The following is a 14,858-nucleotide window of genomic DNA, read 5'->3' as shown; positions in this document are numbered from 1 at the left end:
GGGAGGTGTGGGCGCAAGTGTTGCACCTCCTGCGGTTGCAAGGGAAGGTGCCGGGAGTGGAGGTTGGGTTGGTGGGGGGTGTGGATCTGACAAGGGAGTCGCGGAGGGAGTGGTCTCTACGGAAAGCTGATAGGGGAGGGGAGGGAAATATATCCTTGGTGCTGGGGTCTGTTTGGAGGTGGCGGAAGTGACGGCGGATGACCTTCGACTGACCGAACTGGTCCTCACCCTGACTTCGACTGACCGAACTGGTCCTCACCCTTAACTTCGACTGACCGAACTGGTCCTCACCCTGAACAACTTTTCTTTCCAATCCTCCCACTTTCTCCAAACAAAAGGAGTAGCCATGGGCACCCGCATGGGCCCCAGCTATGCCTGCCTCTTCGTAGGGTATGTGGAACAATCCATCTTCCGCAACTACACTGGCCCCACCCCCCATCTTTTCCTTCGCTACATTGATGACTGTATCGGCGCTACCTCGTGCTCCCACGAGGAGGTTGAACAGTTCATCCACTACACTAACACCTTCCACCCCGACCTCAAATTCACCTGGACAGTCTCGGACTCCTCCCTCCCCTTCCTAGACCTTTCTGTTTCTATCTCAGGCGACCGAATCAACACGGACATCTACTACAAACCAACCGACTCCCACAGCTACCTGGACTACACCTCCTCCCATCCTGTCCCCTGTAAAAACGCCATCCCATTCTCCCAATTCCTTCGTCTCCGCCGCATCTGCTCCCAGGAGGACCAGTTCAAAATACGTACAACACAGATGGCCTCCTTCTTCAAGGACCGCAATTTCCCCCCCGACGTGGTCGACGGTGCCCTCCACCGCATCTCCTCCACTTCCCGCTCCTCCGCCCTTGAGCCCCGCCCCTCCAACCACCACCAGGACAGAACCCCACTAGTCCTCACCTACCACCCCACCAATCTCCATGTACAGCGCATCATCCGCTGTCACTTCCGCCACCTCCAAACAGACCCCAGCACCAAGGATATATTTCCCTCCCCTCCCCTATCAGCTTTCCGTAGAGACCACTCCCTCCGCGACTCCCTTGTCAGATCCACACCCCCCACCAACCCAACCTCCACTCCCGGCACCTTCCCTTGCAACCGCAGGAGGTGCAACACTTGGGCCCACACCTCCCCCCTCACTTCTCTCCAAGGCCCCAAAGGAAACTTCCATATCCGCCACAGATTCACCTGCACCTCCACCCACATCATCTACTGCATCCGCTGCAGCCGGTGTGGCCTCCTCTATATTGGGGAGACAGGCCGCCTACTTGCGGAGCGATTCAGAGAGCACCTCTGTGCCACCCGGACGAACCAACCCAACCACCCTGTAGCACAGCATTTCAACTCCCCCTCCCACTCCACCGAGGATATGCAGGTCATTGGACTCATCCACCACCAAACCACAACAACGCGACGGTCGGAGGAGGAGCGTCTTATCTTCCGACTGGGAACCCTCCAACCACAGGGGATGAACTTGGACTTCACCAGTTTCTTCATTCCCCCTCCCCCCACCTTGTCTCAGCCGAATCCCTCCAGCCCGGCACCGCCTTCCTGACCTGCAGTCTTCTTCTTGACCTCTCCGCCTCCATCCTACTCCGACCTATCACCCTCACCTTGACCTCTTTCCACCTATCACATTTCCAACGCCCCTCCTCCAAGTCCCTCCTCCCTACCTTTTATCTTCTCCTGCTGAACACTCTCTGCTCATTCCTGAGGAAGGGCCTGTGCCCGAAACGTCGAATCTCCTGTTCCCTGGATGCTGCCTGACCTGCTGTGCTGTTCCAGCAATAAAGTTTCAACTTTGATCTCCAGCATCTGCAGACCTCACTTTCTCCTCTCTCTTTCTCTCCCTATCTCTGTCAATCTCTCACGCTCTTGCCCCCGTCTGTATCTCTTTCTCCCCCCTCACACTATCTCTCTTTCACCACCCCCACACCTCTCTTCCACTCTTCTCCCCACATTATCTCTCTGTCTCCTCCCCCCAACACCATCTCTCTTCCACCCCCCTTCCCCCCTCTGTCTTTTCCCTGTCTCTCTTCCCCTCCTTTCTCCTCTCTCTCTCTTTCTTCATCTCTCTCTGTATTCCCCTTCTCTCCCTGGTCCCTTTACAGGCTATAGGGTATTTTGTTCCCCCTCTGATTCCCCCTTTGTACTGTTCAGCACATCCAATCATTGAAGCTGTGGCCTCCGGCTCTTTCCTTACAACACTGAGCTGCCCGAGAAGCCTTGTTTGAGATATCTTCACTTTTAGCCTTCTCTACCTGTAGCTTTCCATATGCTGCCCCATTCACTAAAGACTCGGTTCTGCCTCTTCTTTGACTCTCACCCCCTCTATGATATTTCTACTAGGTTGGAGCTTCCTTATCTTTCCATGATGCAACATAGGAACAGGAGTAGGCCATTCAAACCCTCAAGGCGAAAATGAGGGCTGCAGATGCTGGAGGTCAGAGTCAAGATTAGAGTGGTGCTGGCAAAGCACAGCAGGTCAGGCAGCATCCGAAGAGCAGGAAAATCGTTGTTTCGGGCAGGAGCCCTTCATCTGGAATGAAGGGCTCCTGCCCTAAACAAAGATTTTCCTGCTGCTCGGATGCTGCCTGACCTGCTGTGCTTTTCCAGCACCACTCTAATCTTAACTCATTCAAACCCTCAAGTCTGTTTTTATATTCAGTCAGGTCAACAACTTGCACTTATATCACTTATGTTAACACTTCACAAGTAGTCAAATTTGACTGTAAAGTGTTTTGAGATGTGCTGAAGTTGTGACAGATACCACAGAAATGTACATTCTGTCTTTATTTTCTATGTTTAAGTGCTAGTGTTGTCTGAAATCTCTTTGCAGAGTTAATGTGGGCTGTGGACCAGCTGAGGAGCGGGTTTTACTTACTGGCCTGCATGCAGTGGCCGACATTTACTGTGAAAACTGCAAAACCACACTGGGCTGGAAATACGTAAGTTGATGGTTGTGCGTGTTGCTATGTGTTTGTGTACCTCCTTGTATGTATGGATATCTCCTTGTGTTTCTGCCTGTGTTGTGTTTATATTTTTTGTACGTGTCTGTGCATATGTGTTAAATTTTGTTTGGTAATACTTAACATGTCTTACTACATAAAAAGCACTATATAGATGTTATTTCCATGCAACATTATTACCCACTGATTTGACAATTCACCTCCTCCCACCCCAGCCAACATATAAAGCTACATATATGTATGTGTCCTCAGTTATGACACTGGAATCCTCCAGCAGGCAGACTCAGTTATATTTGCATTGAAAAATAGAAATTAGGAGCAGGAGTAGACCATTCAGCCTCTAAGGCCTCTTCCACCATTTAGTTTGAACATGGCTCATTTTCTCCATTAATCTCATATCCCACGAAGTCTTAACTGTCATTGAAACCTATTGATATCTGTCTTGTACCTAATCAGTGACTGAGACTCCAAAGTCCTCTGAGGTAGAGAATACCAAACATTCACCACCCTCTAAGTGAAGAGATTCCTTTTCCTCTCAGTCCTCAATGGTCTTCTCCTGATCCCAAGACTCTGTCCTCTGGTTTTAGACTGCAACATCCTCACTACCACCTCAAAATTAAAATAATTTTCTAGACTAGAGAATACAGGTCTAATCTCCTCAATCCAGAACACTGCAGTAATGGGATCCATCTGCTGAACTTAAAGTGAACTGCACTTAACCAAAAACAAGATGTTATGTGATTCTAGGCCTCAAATCATAACTGAATGTAAATATGAACACTTACAGTCAAATGCTTGTAAGTGATAAACAGCAAACACACAATATTCCCCACATCTGTGGGATGTCTGGAAATTAATTTTTACTCGGTGTCTTAAACTCTAACATTTGAGCCCAGTTCTGATCTGGCCTTGCAGCACTTGAAAATCCTGATTGTTAGGTTTTTTTTTATTTTCATTAATTTCTTTCCCTTTCACAACCAGAGGGAAGGTAATTTAAGATTGTTTGTAGGATGTAGTTCTTGGTGGCAGGGCAGCATTTATTGCCCATCCCTAGTTGCCCTTTAGAAGGTGATGGTGAGCTGCCATCATGAACCACTGCAGTCCTTGTAGATCCACAATTCCCTTAGGGAGGGAATTCCAAGATTTTGACCAAGTGATGCTGAAGGAACAAAAATATTTCCAAGTCAGGATGATGAATTGGAGGGGAATTTGCACATGGTGATGTTCCTGTGTATCTGCTGTCCTGTCCTTCTGGATTCTTTATATTAAATAATCCCTACTGCGCACTCAAGACTAAGGACTTTTTAGTGGGTATGATGTGTTAAATTGAATATCAGGATGTACTATGATGCACGTGTGCTAAGTCCCATTCAGTCAAGCTAACTCAGAACAAGCCAGGAATCCAGTCTGGATTCTGTCAGCCTGAGAAGGAGATGCAGTTTCTTACACATCAAGAATAGACTCTGGGCTTGTTGATGGGGTGATGCTGATCTGCCTGTGCCCTTCTATAATCTGTCCTGTGCCCTTCTGTAATCTGTCCTGTATACACTGCCTGTTGCCACCTCTGTAATCTTTGCCCAATTCTGTCCCTTCTTCAGCCCATTAGTGATAAAATCATCAACCTTGCATTTTGTTAGATCCCTCCTCCCTAACTATAAGCCGGAACTCAAGCTAAACCCCCTTTTCCTGTATGCTAATCAAGCACCAAGTCCCATTCTCCTAATGCTCTTGTACTCTTCACTGTATTGACCCTTAGTCCAGCAGCACCTCAATATGAAAAGCTCCTATTGCTCTTTTTGAATCCCTCAATGATCACCCTGATTCATACCCCACCTCATCTCTGTAAAGACATCCAGCCCCAACACTCTAACATCTGCGTTCTTCCAGTTCCAGTTGTGCATTTTTGATTTTAATTTCTCCGCCATTGGCTGCTTCAGTTTTAGAATTCCTTCTTCACATTTCTTCACTTCTCTTAACTCCCCTTTACAATGCTCCCTAAAACCTATCTCTTCGACTGACGTTTTCACCACCAATCGCAATATAGGAACACATGAACAGGAGGAGGCCATTCATCCCATCAAACTGCACTCCACTATTCCATAAGATCATGGCTGCTCTGGTTGATGATCTCAACTCCATTCTCCGGTCTGTGCCACCTCCCATAATTCTTGATTCCCTTGTCTTTGAAAAATCTAAATAATCCAGCCTTAAATGCTTTTAAAGACCCAGTTTCAGCTACATCCTGGATAAGGGAATTCCATGCTTTGTTGCTCCTCTGTTAGAAAGCACTTCTAATTCTAAAAGGGACATCTTATATTCTTAAACTGTGTTACCTAGTTCTAATCTCCCCCACAACATAGAAGCTGAGACTAAGTGATCTGGCCGATTATTGAGCTTAACACCCTAATTCCAACCTTTCCCCATCTCCCTTGATTCCTTTAGCCACAAGAACTAGATCTGCCTCCTTCTTGAAACCACATGATGTTCTGTCCTCAACCACTTTCTGTGGTAGTGAATTCACCAGGCTCACCACTCTCTGGATGAGGACATTTCTCCTCATCTCAGTCCTAAAAGGTTTACATCTTATCCTTAAACTACGACTCCTGGTTCTGGACTCCACATCGATCGGAAATAACTAACCTGTCTAGAATTGTATGGGTTTCTGTGAGATCTCACCTCATTCTTCTAAACTCCAGTGAACATAATCCTAACCTATTCAATCGCTGTTCATATGCTAGTCCTGCCAACCCAGGAATCAGTCTGGTAAACCTTCGCAAGAGTATCCCTCCTCAGATAAAGAGACCAAATCCAATATTCCAGGTGAGGCCTCACTAATGCCCTGTATAATTACAGGAAAAAGACATCCTTGTTTCTTACTGAAAGATGACTCACAAGGAAATATCCTCTGAATATCAACCATATCTATTTCCGTTGGTCGAATATGTTTCAGTAAGATCACATTTCATTTGTCAGAACTCCAGTAGACATAGGTCCTATCCAACTTTTCCTCTCACAATAACCTTTGGTCCCAGGAATATCTCATGTGCCTCAATGTCAACTTTTGTTTGATAGCACCTCCAATAAAGCACCTTTGGACATAAGTGCCACAATAAAGGTGCCACATGAATGCAAGTTGCAGTTGTTGTTGTTGCTGTTGAGCTCAGTGCTGCTGTTTGTCCACAGGAACACGCCTTTGAGAGCAGTCAAAAGTACAAAGAAGGGAAGTACATTATAGAACTTGCTCATATGATTAAGGACAATGGCTGGGAGTGAACACAAAGTCCTGCTGGAGCTGATCACTGGGCTGTTGATCCTGGAAAAAGAGGAGTAACTGAAGGCTTTGGTTGTACGTGTTGTGGGGGGAGCCGAGCTGCCAGAGGCTCCACCTCCCAGCCATCTGCCTCTGCATTTCTCTTTATTGTCTTTTATCCTCGATTATCTTTTTGTTTCACCTCCTGCAATCAGACATCTCCTGGCTCCCGCTCTCCACCGTTGTCGTTGCGGCTGAACAACTGCACCAAAGCTCGGGGATATTTGTTTGCTTTTTTTCTGAAATTTCCCTTCCTTAGGTTAACCTGAAAAGCTGTTCTAGTGACGTGAATTCTGTTGGAGAGTAGCGTTGTTCAGGATGATGGGGAGGTGAAGGAGGGCAACTCTTTGTGTTTTAGAGTAAATGCAGGCGGAGAGCTCAAAGTGAAGGCCGTGACACTTGACGGTAGGTGGTGCTTCGATGTGTCACAGTGCCTCATCTGTTTGGCTGGTCAAGAGGTGAAACTGTCCCCAAAAAAAAGATACTTGGAACCCAGTTGGTCTTTTGGCTGATGGGAGGTTAAAGACACTTCCCTCCACAAGCAGGCAGGGCCTGTAGGAGATGCATGTTCCCTTCCCAGATGAAGGAAATCGGCCTCTTACCAGCTTGCTGCTGTGAGTTGGCATTTAGCCCTACCCTGGCATCTGGCATAACCCATACTGGTGGTCATGTGTTCAATTTGGATGCAGTCTTGCACTGGGAGCAGGTGGGCCTCCTCCTGCCCCCCTCCATCCCAGTTTCCTTGATGGCTCCCAGTTGCCTCATGGTCATGTTATTTTTAAAAGGAAATTAAAAATCACCTGTCCCTTTTAATATCACTCCAATGGAATGCCCCAATCCAACTAAAATGCTGATAAAATATGCTTCCAGGGAGCCTATATGAAAGTGTGTCTTTCCAACAATCTAGGTTGAAAATTATTGGTTTTTCCAGGAGGCCCCATCCCCTGCAGTGCCACCGGTCAGACAAAGTAATCCCTGGAATTGCAGGCTCTTGTCAGCTAAGTCCATTTCAACAGGTTCCTTTCAAACAATGATGATGCACGATGCCTGGAAATGAGTCAGTTTTGAGAGGGAGTGATGGATCAGCTGATTGTAGCTCAGCATTAACTTTCATGGGAGTGTTGCCAGCACACAGACTGCACATACGAGACAGGCAAAGAGACAGTGAGTGATGAAAGGCAGAACCGGTGTCCCTTTGATAACCTGCCAGGGTACAATAGGAAAGGGCACTCAAGCTTCTACTACAGACCAGGTAGAATGAACAGTATCATTGAGTCTGAGAGGTAAGATGAGGACAAAGCCTCACACGGATGGATGGTGGGATTGGGGACTGGACGGGTGAGGGTTACCTAAATCTGCAGAGTTCAGCTCCCCAGTAGAAATGCTCAAATTTCATTTCTAAAGCTGTCAGCAAAGGAGAAGCAGACATTGCCTAGTTGCCAGGTTGGTCATGTGAATGACAAATGATGACACTGGTCCCTCTTACTCATTCAGACACAGTTATAATCTCGAGGGACACCAGGATGGGAGGGTGTTTCATCAGTAAGAGGGAAATACTGTGAAAATGTCAGAGACTGTTGTTTACCAATCTAAAGTTGAACATAGCTCTGGTTAGACCCCATTTAGAAAAAGGGACTCATTTCTGGACACTGCATCTTCAGAAAGAATGTATTTAGAGTCATACAGCATGGAAGCAGACCCTTCAGTCCAACTCATCCATGCTGACCAGGTTTCATAAACTGAACTAGTCCCGATTGCCTGCATTTTATTTTGGAGGAGGTGCAGCAGAGATTCATTAATAAGACCTGGGGACTGAAAGAGTTAGATTATAAGGGACAATTAACTCAGACTTGACTATCCTTTTGTATGCATGTGATCAAGTTTAAATATTAAGTTAATTGAAGGATAGATAGATAGACTATATTCTCTGGTGAGGGAAGTTTTAAACAAGGGGCAACACCTTAAAAACTTGGAGCAAGACCATTCAGGAAAGGAGTGCTGATGTGAAGGATTTCAAGGAGTCTTGGAATTCTGGAACTCTGCACCAAAATGCTATGAGGATTGATTGAAAATTTTAGACTGACCTTTATAGAGTTTCTTCCCTCAGGCGACAGTGTTCAGGGATGTTGGATCAGGACAGGGAGATAGTTAACAAATCGGCTGTGACCTAAGTGAACAATGAAATGAGCTCAATGGTTGAATGGCCTCCTTCTGTTCCTGTTTACCTACTTGACATATTAGTAACCAGACGTGACATGTTTCTGTTGCCCTCAGGCTGGGGCAGGATGGAGCTCTGAACCTTGTAATGAAACGTTTTATTTTGATTCAGTAAAGATGGGTAATTATTTGGGAATAATCTTCAGGCAGCTCAGCAGGTTGCCTCCGAATTTAAATTAAACCCCATTCCCCCCAGCCCCTATTCCTGGGGTAAGTGTATTTGCATCCTGCTGGCTGTTACAAAGAGCCCACATACCGGATTTGTCATCAAGTCACACTTGTTGGCTTTCTTCACTTTACCATTTTTGCAGTGACAGAGAGACTGCAGCAACTCTGTACAACCTACACCCAGAGTGTAACCAAAATGCAAGGCTGGGTATTGCTGCTAAAATCCTTGGTACCAGTAAGTAGACCTCTGGGCTTTTGTGAGTCAACAGTGCAGCCAGTCAAACAAATATGTCCAAATATCGACCAAAGCACCTCTCCACTTGCACAGTCACATGAGCCAGGTAGCAAGTCCAGCCGTAGTTATCAGCCATGAACTGTCAATGGACTGTCTTTTACTTGGTGCAGAGATCTCCCTTTTATGTGTCAGTCATGTCCATAATCTGAAGCCTTCAGCAAGCGAAATCAATGTTTGGAGTTTGGCTTTTTTTAAAAAAAGCTCCATCCAAACACATCAACTTTGAAAGGACAACCCCTGCCATCTGGTCATTTTGTGGGACTTCCTCAATTCTTGCTGGTAGTCAGATTGTGAACACTTCATGTGGATTCCACAAATATCCCAGCAGTAACTCTATTGCCCAACGCTCACAGGGCATCATCAGTATTGTTGTCCAGAAATGACGTTTGGTCCCCGCTTGAGCCAGGGCCTGCAGTGAATAAGATCCTGGAACACAAAGACCAAACGCACGGTGTGGCTGACAACACAGTCAGTTTAGATGCTTGCAGGGAGAGAGTAAAAACAGAACTTTGCATTACGGGTTAGTGGCTATATCATGAACATGGTGGTTGACTTGTTATCATGGTTTGTGTTTTCCCTCGCATGGAATATAATACGTCCAAAGCAACGTCACAGAGCCTCTTGGTTGAGTGGCCTGTTGTACATCCAACAAGCCCTTTGGTTCAAGCAGCCAATTAGCCTTTGTTTTGTCGCGGCCAAAGCTAGCTTCTAATTGGATTCCGCTTTGATCTGAAGTAGTCATTGGCGACCACTGCCAATTCCCTGATACAGTCACATTGCCTCTTGCGATTGGCTAGAAGATGTACACTCTGCTAGATCATCTCCTTAAGTGATAATGTACTGTCCCCCTATTTAAGCAACAAATTGGTAATATATACAGAATTTGTCTTATATTGTGTACTCTTGTAAATATTCGTATTTAAAATAATTTTTTATAATAAATATATTCAACAATGTCTGACCCATATCTTTGACTGAGCACCTTTTTTCCGGTTTTGTATTAATTTATGCTGAAATATTTTCTTTTCATTTTAGGATATTTTTGTTTCATCTCAGTTCATCAAGGGGAGAGACGCAACAATTCTTGTTCTTTACATTTTGTATTCTGTATTTATCTGGGGTGCCATACTGATCTGAATTAGCAGATACTGTAAAGTAACACCATTTCTCAAGGTAGTATTGGGTCAATGATTGTTCAGGATCAGATAGTCACAGTCACCTAACCTTGTCATTGCTGACTTAAGGTAATTTGCAAAAGAGTCAGCATTACCTCAGGAATATCTTGTTTAAATGCTGCAAGGGTTAAGATCTGGAATGCGCTGCCTGTGAATGTGGTAGAGGTAGATCCAGTTTGTCTTTCAGAAAAGATTGGATCATTATCTGAAAGAGGAAAGAAATTGTAGGGTAGGGAATTGATGCTAGGTAAATTTGTCTTGTAGAGAGCAGGCATAGACAGCACAGGATGAAAGACCTCCACCTGTAATGTACTATTCTGTGATTCAGTCTACAATTGCGACCCTTCAAACTAGCACTGCCACTCAGTAAGATTATTAGCTGATCTTCTATCTCCATTCCATTTTCCCACACTATCCCCCCTTTATTTGATCTCTTAAAAATCTATCAGCCTCGGTCTTGAACATGCTCAATGATTGAGTTTCCACAACCCTCTGGGACAGAGAATGAAGAAATTCCTCCTCATCTCAGTCTCAAATGACTTAGTTTTTTTTTAATTTCAAAAATATACTTTATTCATAAAAATATGTTTACATACGTAGAGTCACTAGAGCAGTTCGATTCTGTACACAGTCTTAATATATGTAGGACAAACAAGCCCAAGGTGTTTCTCGTACATAAGTTTACAGAATTTATTTATGTAAGTTTGAGACACCAGGAGAGTCTGACAACAGAATGGACCCCCATTTAACTTTTGCAGAAAAACCTGAGATAGTGGTCTTTCCCCACTGCAACTTGGTGGCAGGTGCCCCAAGCTTTAGTGTGTCCCTCAAGTCCTGGATCTTGGAATGTGCCAGTTTGCAACCACTGGTCAAGGTCACCCCTTGCTCTGGAAGAGGAACAAGTTTCGGGCAGACCAAAGAGCATCTTTCACCAAGTTGATGGTCCTCCAGGCGCAGTCAATGTTTGTCTCTGTGTGCATCCCAGGGAATAAACTGTAGAGCACAAAGTCCTGCGTCATAGAACTGCTCAGGACGAACCTCAAAAACTACTGCATCTCTCTCCAGACTTCCCTTATTCTGAGACTAGTGCCTTGTGGGATTTAGACAGGCCCCTGTCAGGGGACGCATCCTTAGAAGCCCTGTAAAGATTGTGTAAGCATCACTGAGATCACCTCTCACTCTCTTCTGGATTTTAGCATGTGTTCCTCAATCTATCCTCATAAACTAGTCATAGGAGCTGGAGAGCTGTGCAATTTAGTTATACCCATTCTTGCTTTCAGCTCACCAAGCAATGTAAAAGGTTGGCCTCAGCTAAAGGCAGATCAGTTGAAATCTCCCATCTTTTATCATCTGTTAGGTTCTATTGTCATGGATGCTGAGTCACCATCATCAGCTGCTGTCTGTCACATGTTTTCGATGACCATCTTTAATGTGAGCCATTCAGTATTTGGACAAGTGTGTCCTCAGTTCTGAAGAAGAGTCACTGGACTCAAAACATAACTCTGTTTCTCTCTCCACAGATGCTGCCAGATCTGCTGAGTTTCTCCAACATTCTTAGTCTGTCCTTGTGCTTCATCTACAGTTTCAGTCTCACATAGTGAGTGATGAGGTCAGAGACCTTTAGTTTTGCCTTTAGTTTTCCATCTATAAACCTGTCCTTTTGTTGCACTCCAGGAAAGAAGGACGATTGAACCCAAGACCACCCTGGTAATTAGCTGCAGGTATTTTCCTAATCAATCTGTTCAGAGATATTATGACATACCTGTAGAGGAGATGGGACTTGAAACCTGCAGCCAAGTTAGAGACATTACCATTGCTACATAAGAGCCCTAAAGCCTACTGTGCCTGGTATTCCCAAGCAATCTATCCAAGTAATGACCAGATCTGAGTCTGCTTATCTTCTAAGATCAGACTATTTTAGACTACAGCCATAGGCCAAGGTGTTGGAGTTATTTTTAAATCAACCTGTTCAGACACATTGTGACACTCCTCTGGGGCAGGTGGGATTTGAACCCAGGCTTCCTGGCTCAGAGGTAGGGATGCTACCACTGCGCCATAATCAACCTTGCAGTTCAGTTGTGTCCTTGTTTGAAGCCTACTTTTCAAAGATGCATTATCATTTAGCTGCTAAGACAAGGTCCATTCAGGATTATATGTCGGTGGCAGTAAGTTTGTCGTTCTTTATTCAACAGTACATTTCTGAACAGTCCATATGACCTTGAGCTTGTGCAGTCATGGCAGAATAGATAGTTGGAACTCCAGTTGTGAGCCAGGCTGAGTCTCTCATCTGCAAACCTTTGTTGCAAAGGATCCAATGCTGTGACCTACTTGTCCTGCTGCATGTTTGGAACCATAAACTTAGTGGAAAGCCATTCAGCCCACAGATCTTTGGAGCAATGCAATTGGTCACACTACCCTTATTGTTTCCTCCATTGTCCTGCATTTTCCTTCACTGTCATTAATCTAATTTCCCTTCAGAAAATATTGTTGAATTTGTTTCACCAGAGCACTCCAGGCCTCTGCAACCACTATGTGGTAATAAAACCAACCCCACTCTACATCTTTTGCTATTTACCTTAAATCTGTATCCTCTAATTCCCAACATGACTGAGTGAATAAGGAGGTGGTATCACAAACACAATTATTTGGAGTGCATCTGCTAAATCTTCCTTTTACCAATTCTCTTTTCAGCAAACCAGCTTCTGCAAAGTGATGTCTGCTGTCCCTGACATCATTCTGGTAAATTCCTGAATTTGGTATGTTGGACTCATACAGCACAGAAAAGGTCTTTCAGCCCTTTAATACTGCACTGACTTGTCTTAAGATCCCATTGGCATTTGAGATAATTGAACTATATAAGGCTCTGAACATAGGATGCTAAGATTCCTTCTGGGGCATTCTAGAATGAGGGAATGCAGTTCTAAAAGAAGGGGTCTCCCACTTAACACTGACGTAGAAAGGTACAGCACAGAACAGGCCCTTCCACCCACAATGTTGTGCCGAGTATTAATCTTAATCTAAAATAAAATAACCTAACCTACGCATCCCTCAATTCACTTATGTCCATGTTCATGTCCAGCAGTCACTTAAATGTCCCTAATGACTGCTTCCACCACCACTGGCAACTCATCCTATGTGGTCAGAACTTTTGTGTAAAGAACTTAGCTCTGACATCTCTATACCTTCCTCCTAACACCTCAAAACTATGACAGTTATTCCTGCCCTGGGGAAAAGTCTCTGGCTATCGACTCTATCCATACACCTTACCTGGTACACCTCGATCAGGTCACCTGTCTTCCTCCTCCTTTCCAGAGAGAAAAGTCTGAGCTGAGTCAACCTCTCTTCATAAGAGAAGCCCTCCAGTTCAGGCACCATCCTGGTAAACCTTTCTTTGCACCCTCTCCAAAGCCTCCACATCTTTCCTATAATGGGGTAACCAGAACTGGAGACAATATTCCAAGTGTGGTCTCACCAGGGTTTTGTAGAGTTGTAGCAAAACCTCGCTGTTCTTAAAGTGGATCCCCCGTTAATGAAAGCCCAAAAACCATCTGCTTTCTTAACAATCCTATCCACTTGGGTGGCAACTTTGAGGAATTTACTCACTTGAACACCAAGATCCTGTTGTTCCTCCACACTGCCAAGAATCCTGTCTTCAGCATAAAGTTCAACCTTCCAAAGTGCATCACTTCACATTTATCCAAGTTGAACTCCATCTACCATTTCTTAGCTCACCTCTGCATCCTGTCAATGTCGTGCTGCAGCCTGTAACAGCCCTCGATACTATCAACGATACATCAACATTTGTGTCATCGGCAAATTTACTAACCCATCCTTCAATCTCCTCATCCAAGTCATTTATAAAAACTACAAAGAGCAGAGGCCCAAGAACAGAACCCTGCAGGACACCATTCACTACTGATCTCCAGGCAGATTACTTTCCATCCACAACCACTCTCTGTCTTCTGTCAGCCAACCAATTCTGAATCCAGAGAGCCAAATTTCCCTGTATCCCATAGCTCCTGAGAATTTCTCCAGTCAGTAGGTGGTTAATCTGTGGAGTTTTTTTCCTTGGTGAGCAGTGAAGGCTGGGTCTTTGAATACAGGTCATAGAATCATGCTGTACAGAAGAGGCCCTTTGGTCCATCAAGTGTGTACTGCCAAAAATAGATTACTATCCACACTAGTCCCAGTTTCCCACACTGGGCCCATAGCCTTGAATGTTCTGATGTTTCAAGTGTTCATCCAAGTAATGTTTAAAGGTTATGAGGTTTTTGCACCTCAACTACTCTCAGGTAATGCATTCCAAACCCTCAGCACCCTCCAAGTGAAAAAAATTTCCTTCCAATCCCATCTAAACCTCCTGCCTTTCACTTTAAAATTATGCCTCTTGGATTGGAAACAAGGTTAGTTTTCTTACTCATCAAGGGAGTCTAGAGTTATGTGCTGAGCGGGTATGGGGTGTTGGGGGAAGTAGACAGGAAAATAAAGTTGAGACCATACAGTAAGAGAGGCCTTGATCTCCACAAACAACTGAGTAAATTGGAGGGGCTGAATGGTATTCTCTTGTTCCTGTTACTTCCTTGTACTACCTTACAATTTTTTTCCAAATGGACAGGTCATTAAATTAGTTGAGAACTGAACAGCAGAGTGGAGTTCAACAAATGTCTCCTTGAGAAGACAGATTGGCAAACCACCCAGACTCCAGA

At 44.8% G+C, this 14,858-nt stretch overlaps 1 protein-coding gene across 2 annotated transcripts in view; it reads left to right on the top strand.

Annotated features, from left to right (window-relative positions):
* ypel2a (yippee-like 2a) overlaps positions 1-9,944 on the top strand; it is a 55,015-nt gene extending 45,071 nt beyond the window's left edge. For both annotated transcript variants that reach the window (XM_087977213.1, XM_087977214.1), the window contains 2 exons: positions 2,858-2,966; positions 6,171-9,944. In XM_087977213.1, the coding sequence (XP_087833339.1) occupies positions 2,858-2,966; positions 6,171-6,260 (199 nt within the window). In that variant the 3' untranslated portion in view covers positions 6,261-9,944. The remainder of the gene's footprint in view (positions 1-2,857; positions 2,967-6,170) is intronic.
* Positions 9,945-14,858: the final 4,914 nt, after the last annotated feature.

The sequence above is a fragment of the Chiloscyllium plagiosum genome, unplaced genomic scaffold, assembly GCF_037043375.1.
Source record: "Chiloscyllium plagiosum isolate Xiang-an unplaced genomic scaffold, Cpla_swu_hap1 HiC_scaffold_31, whole genome shotgun sequence".
Classification (NCBI taxonomy): domain Eukaryota; kingdom Metazoa; phylum Chordata; class Chondrichthyes; order Orectolobiformes; family Hemiscylliidae; genus Chiloscyllium; species Chiloscyllium plagiosum.
This window is presented reverse-complemented; position numbering and strand designations above follow the sequence as displayed.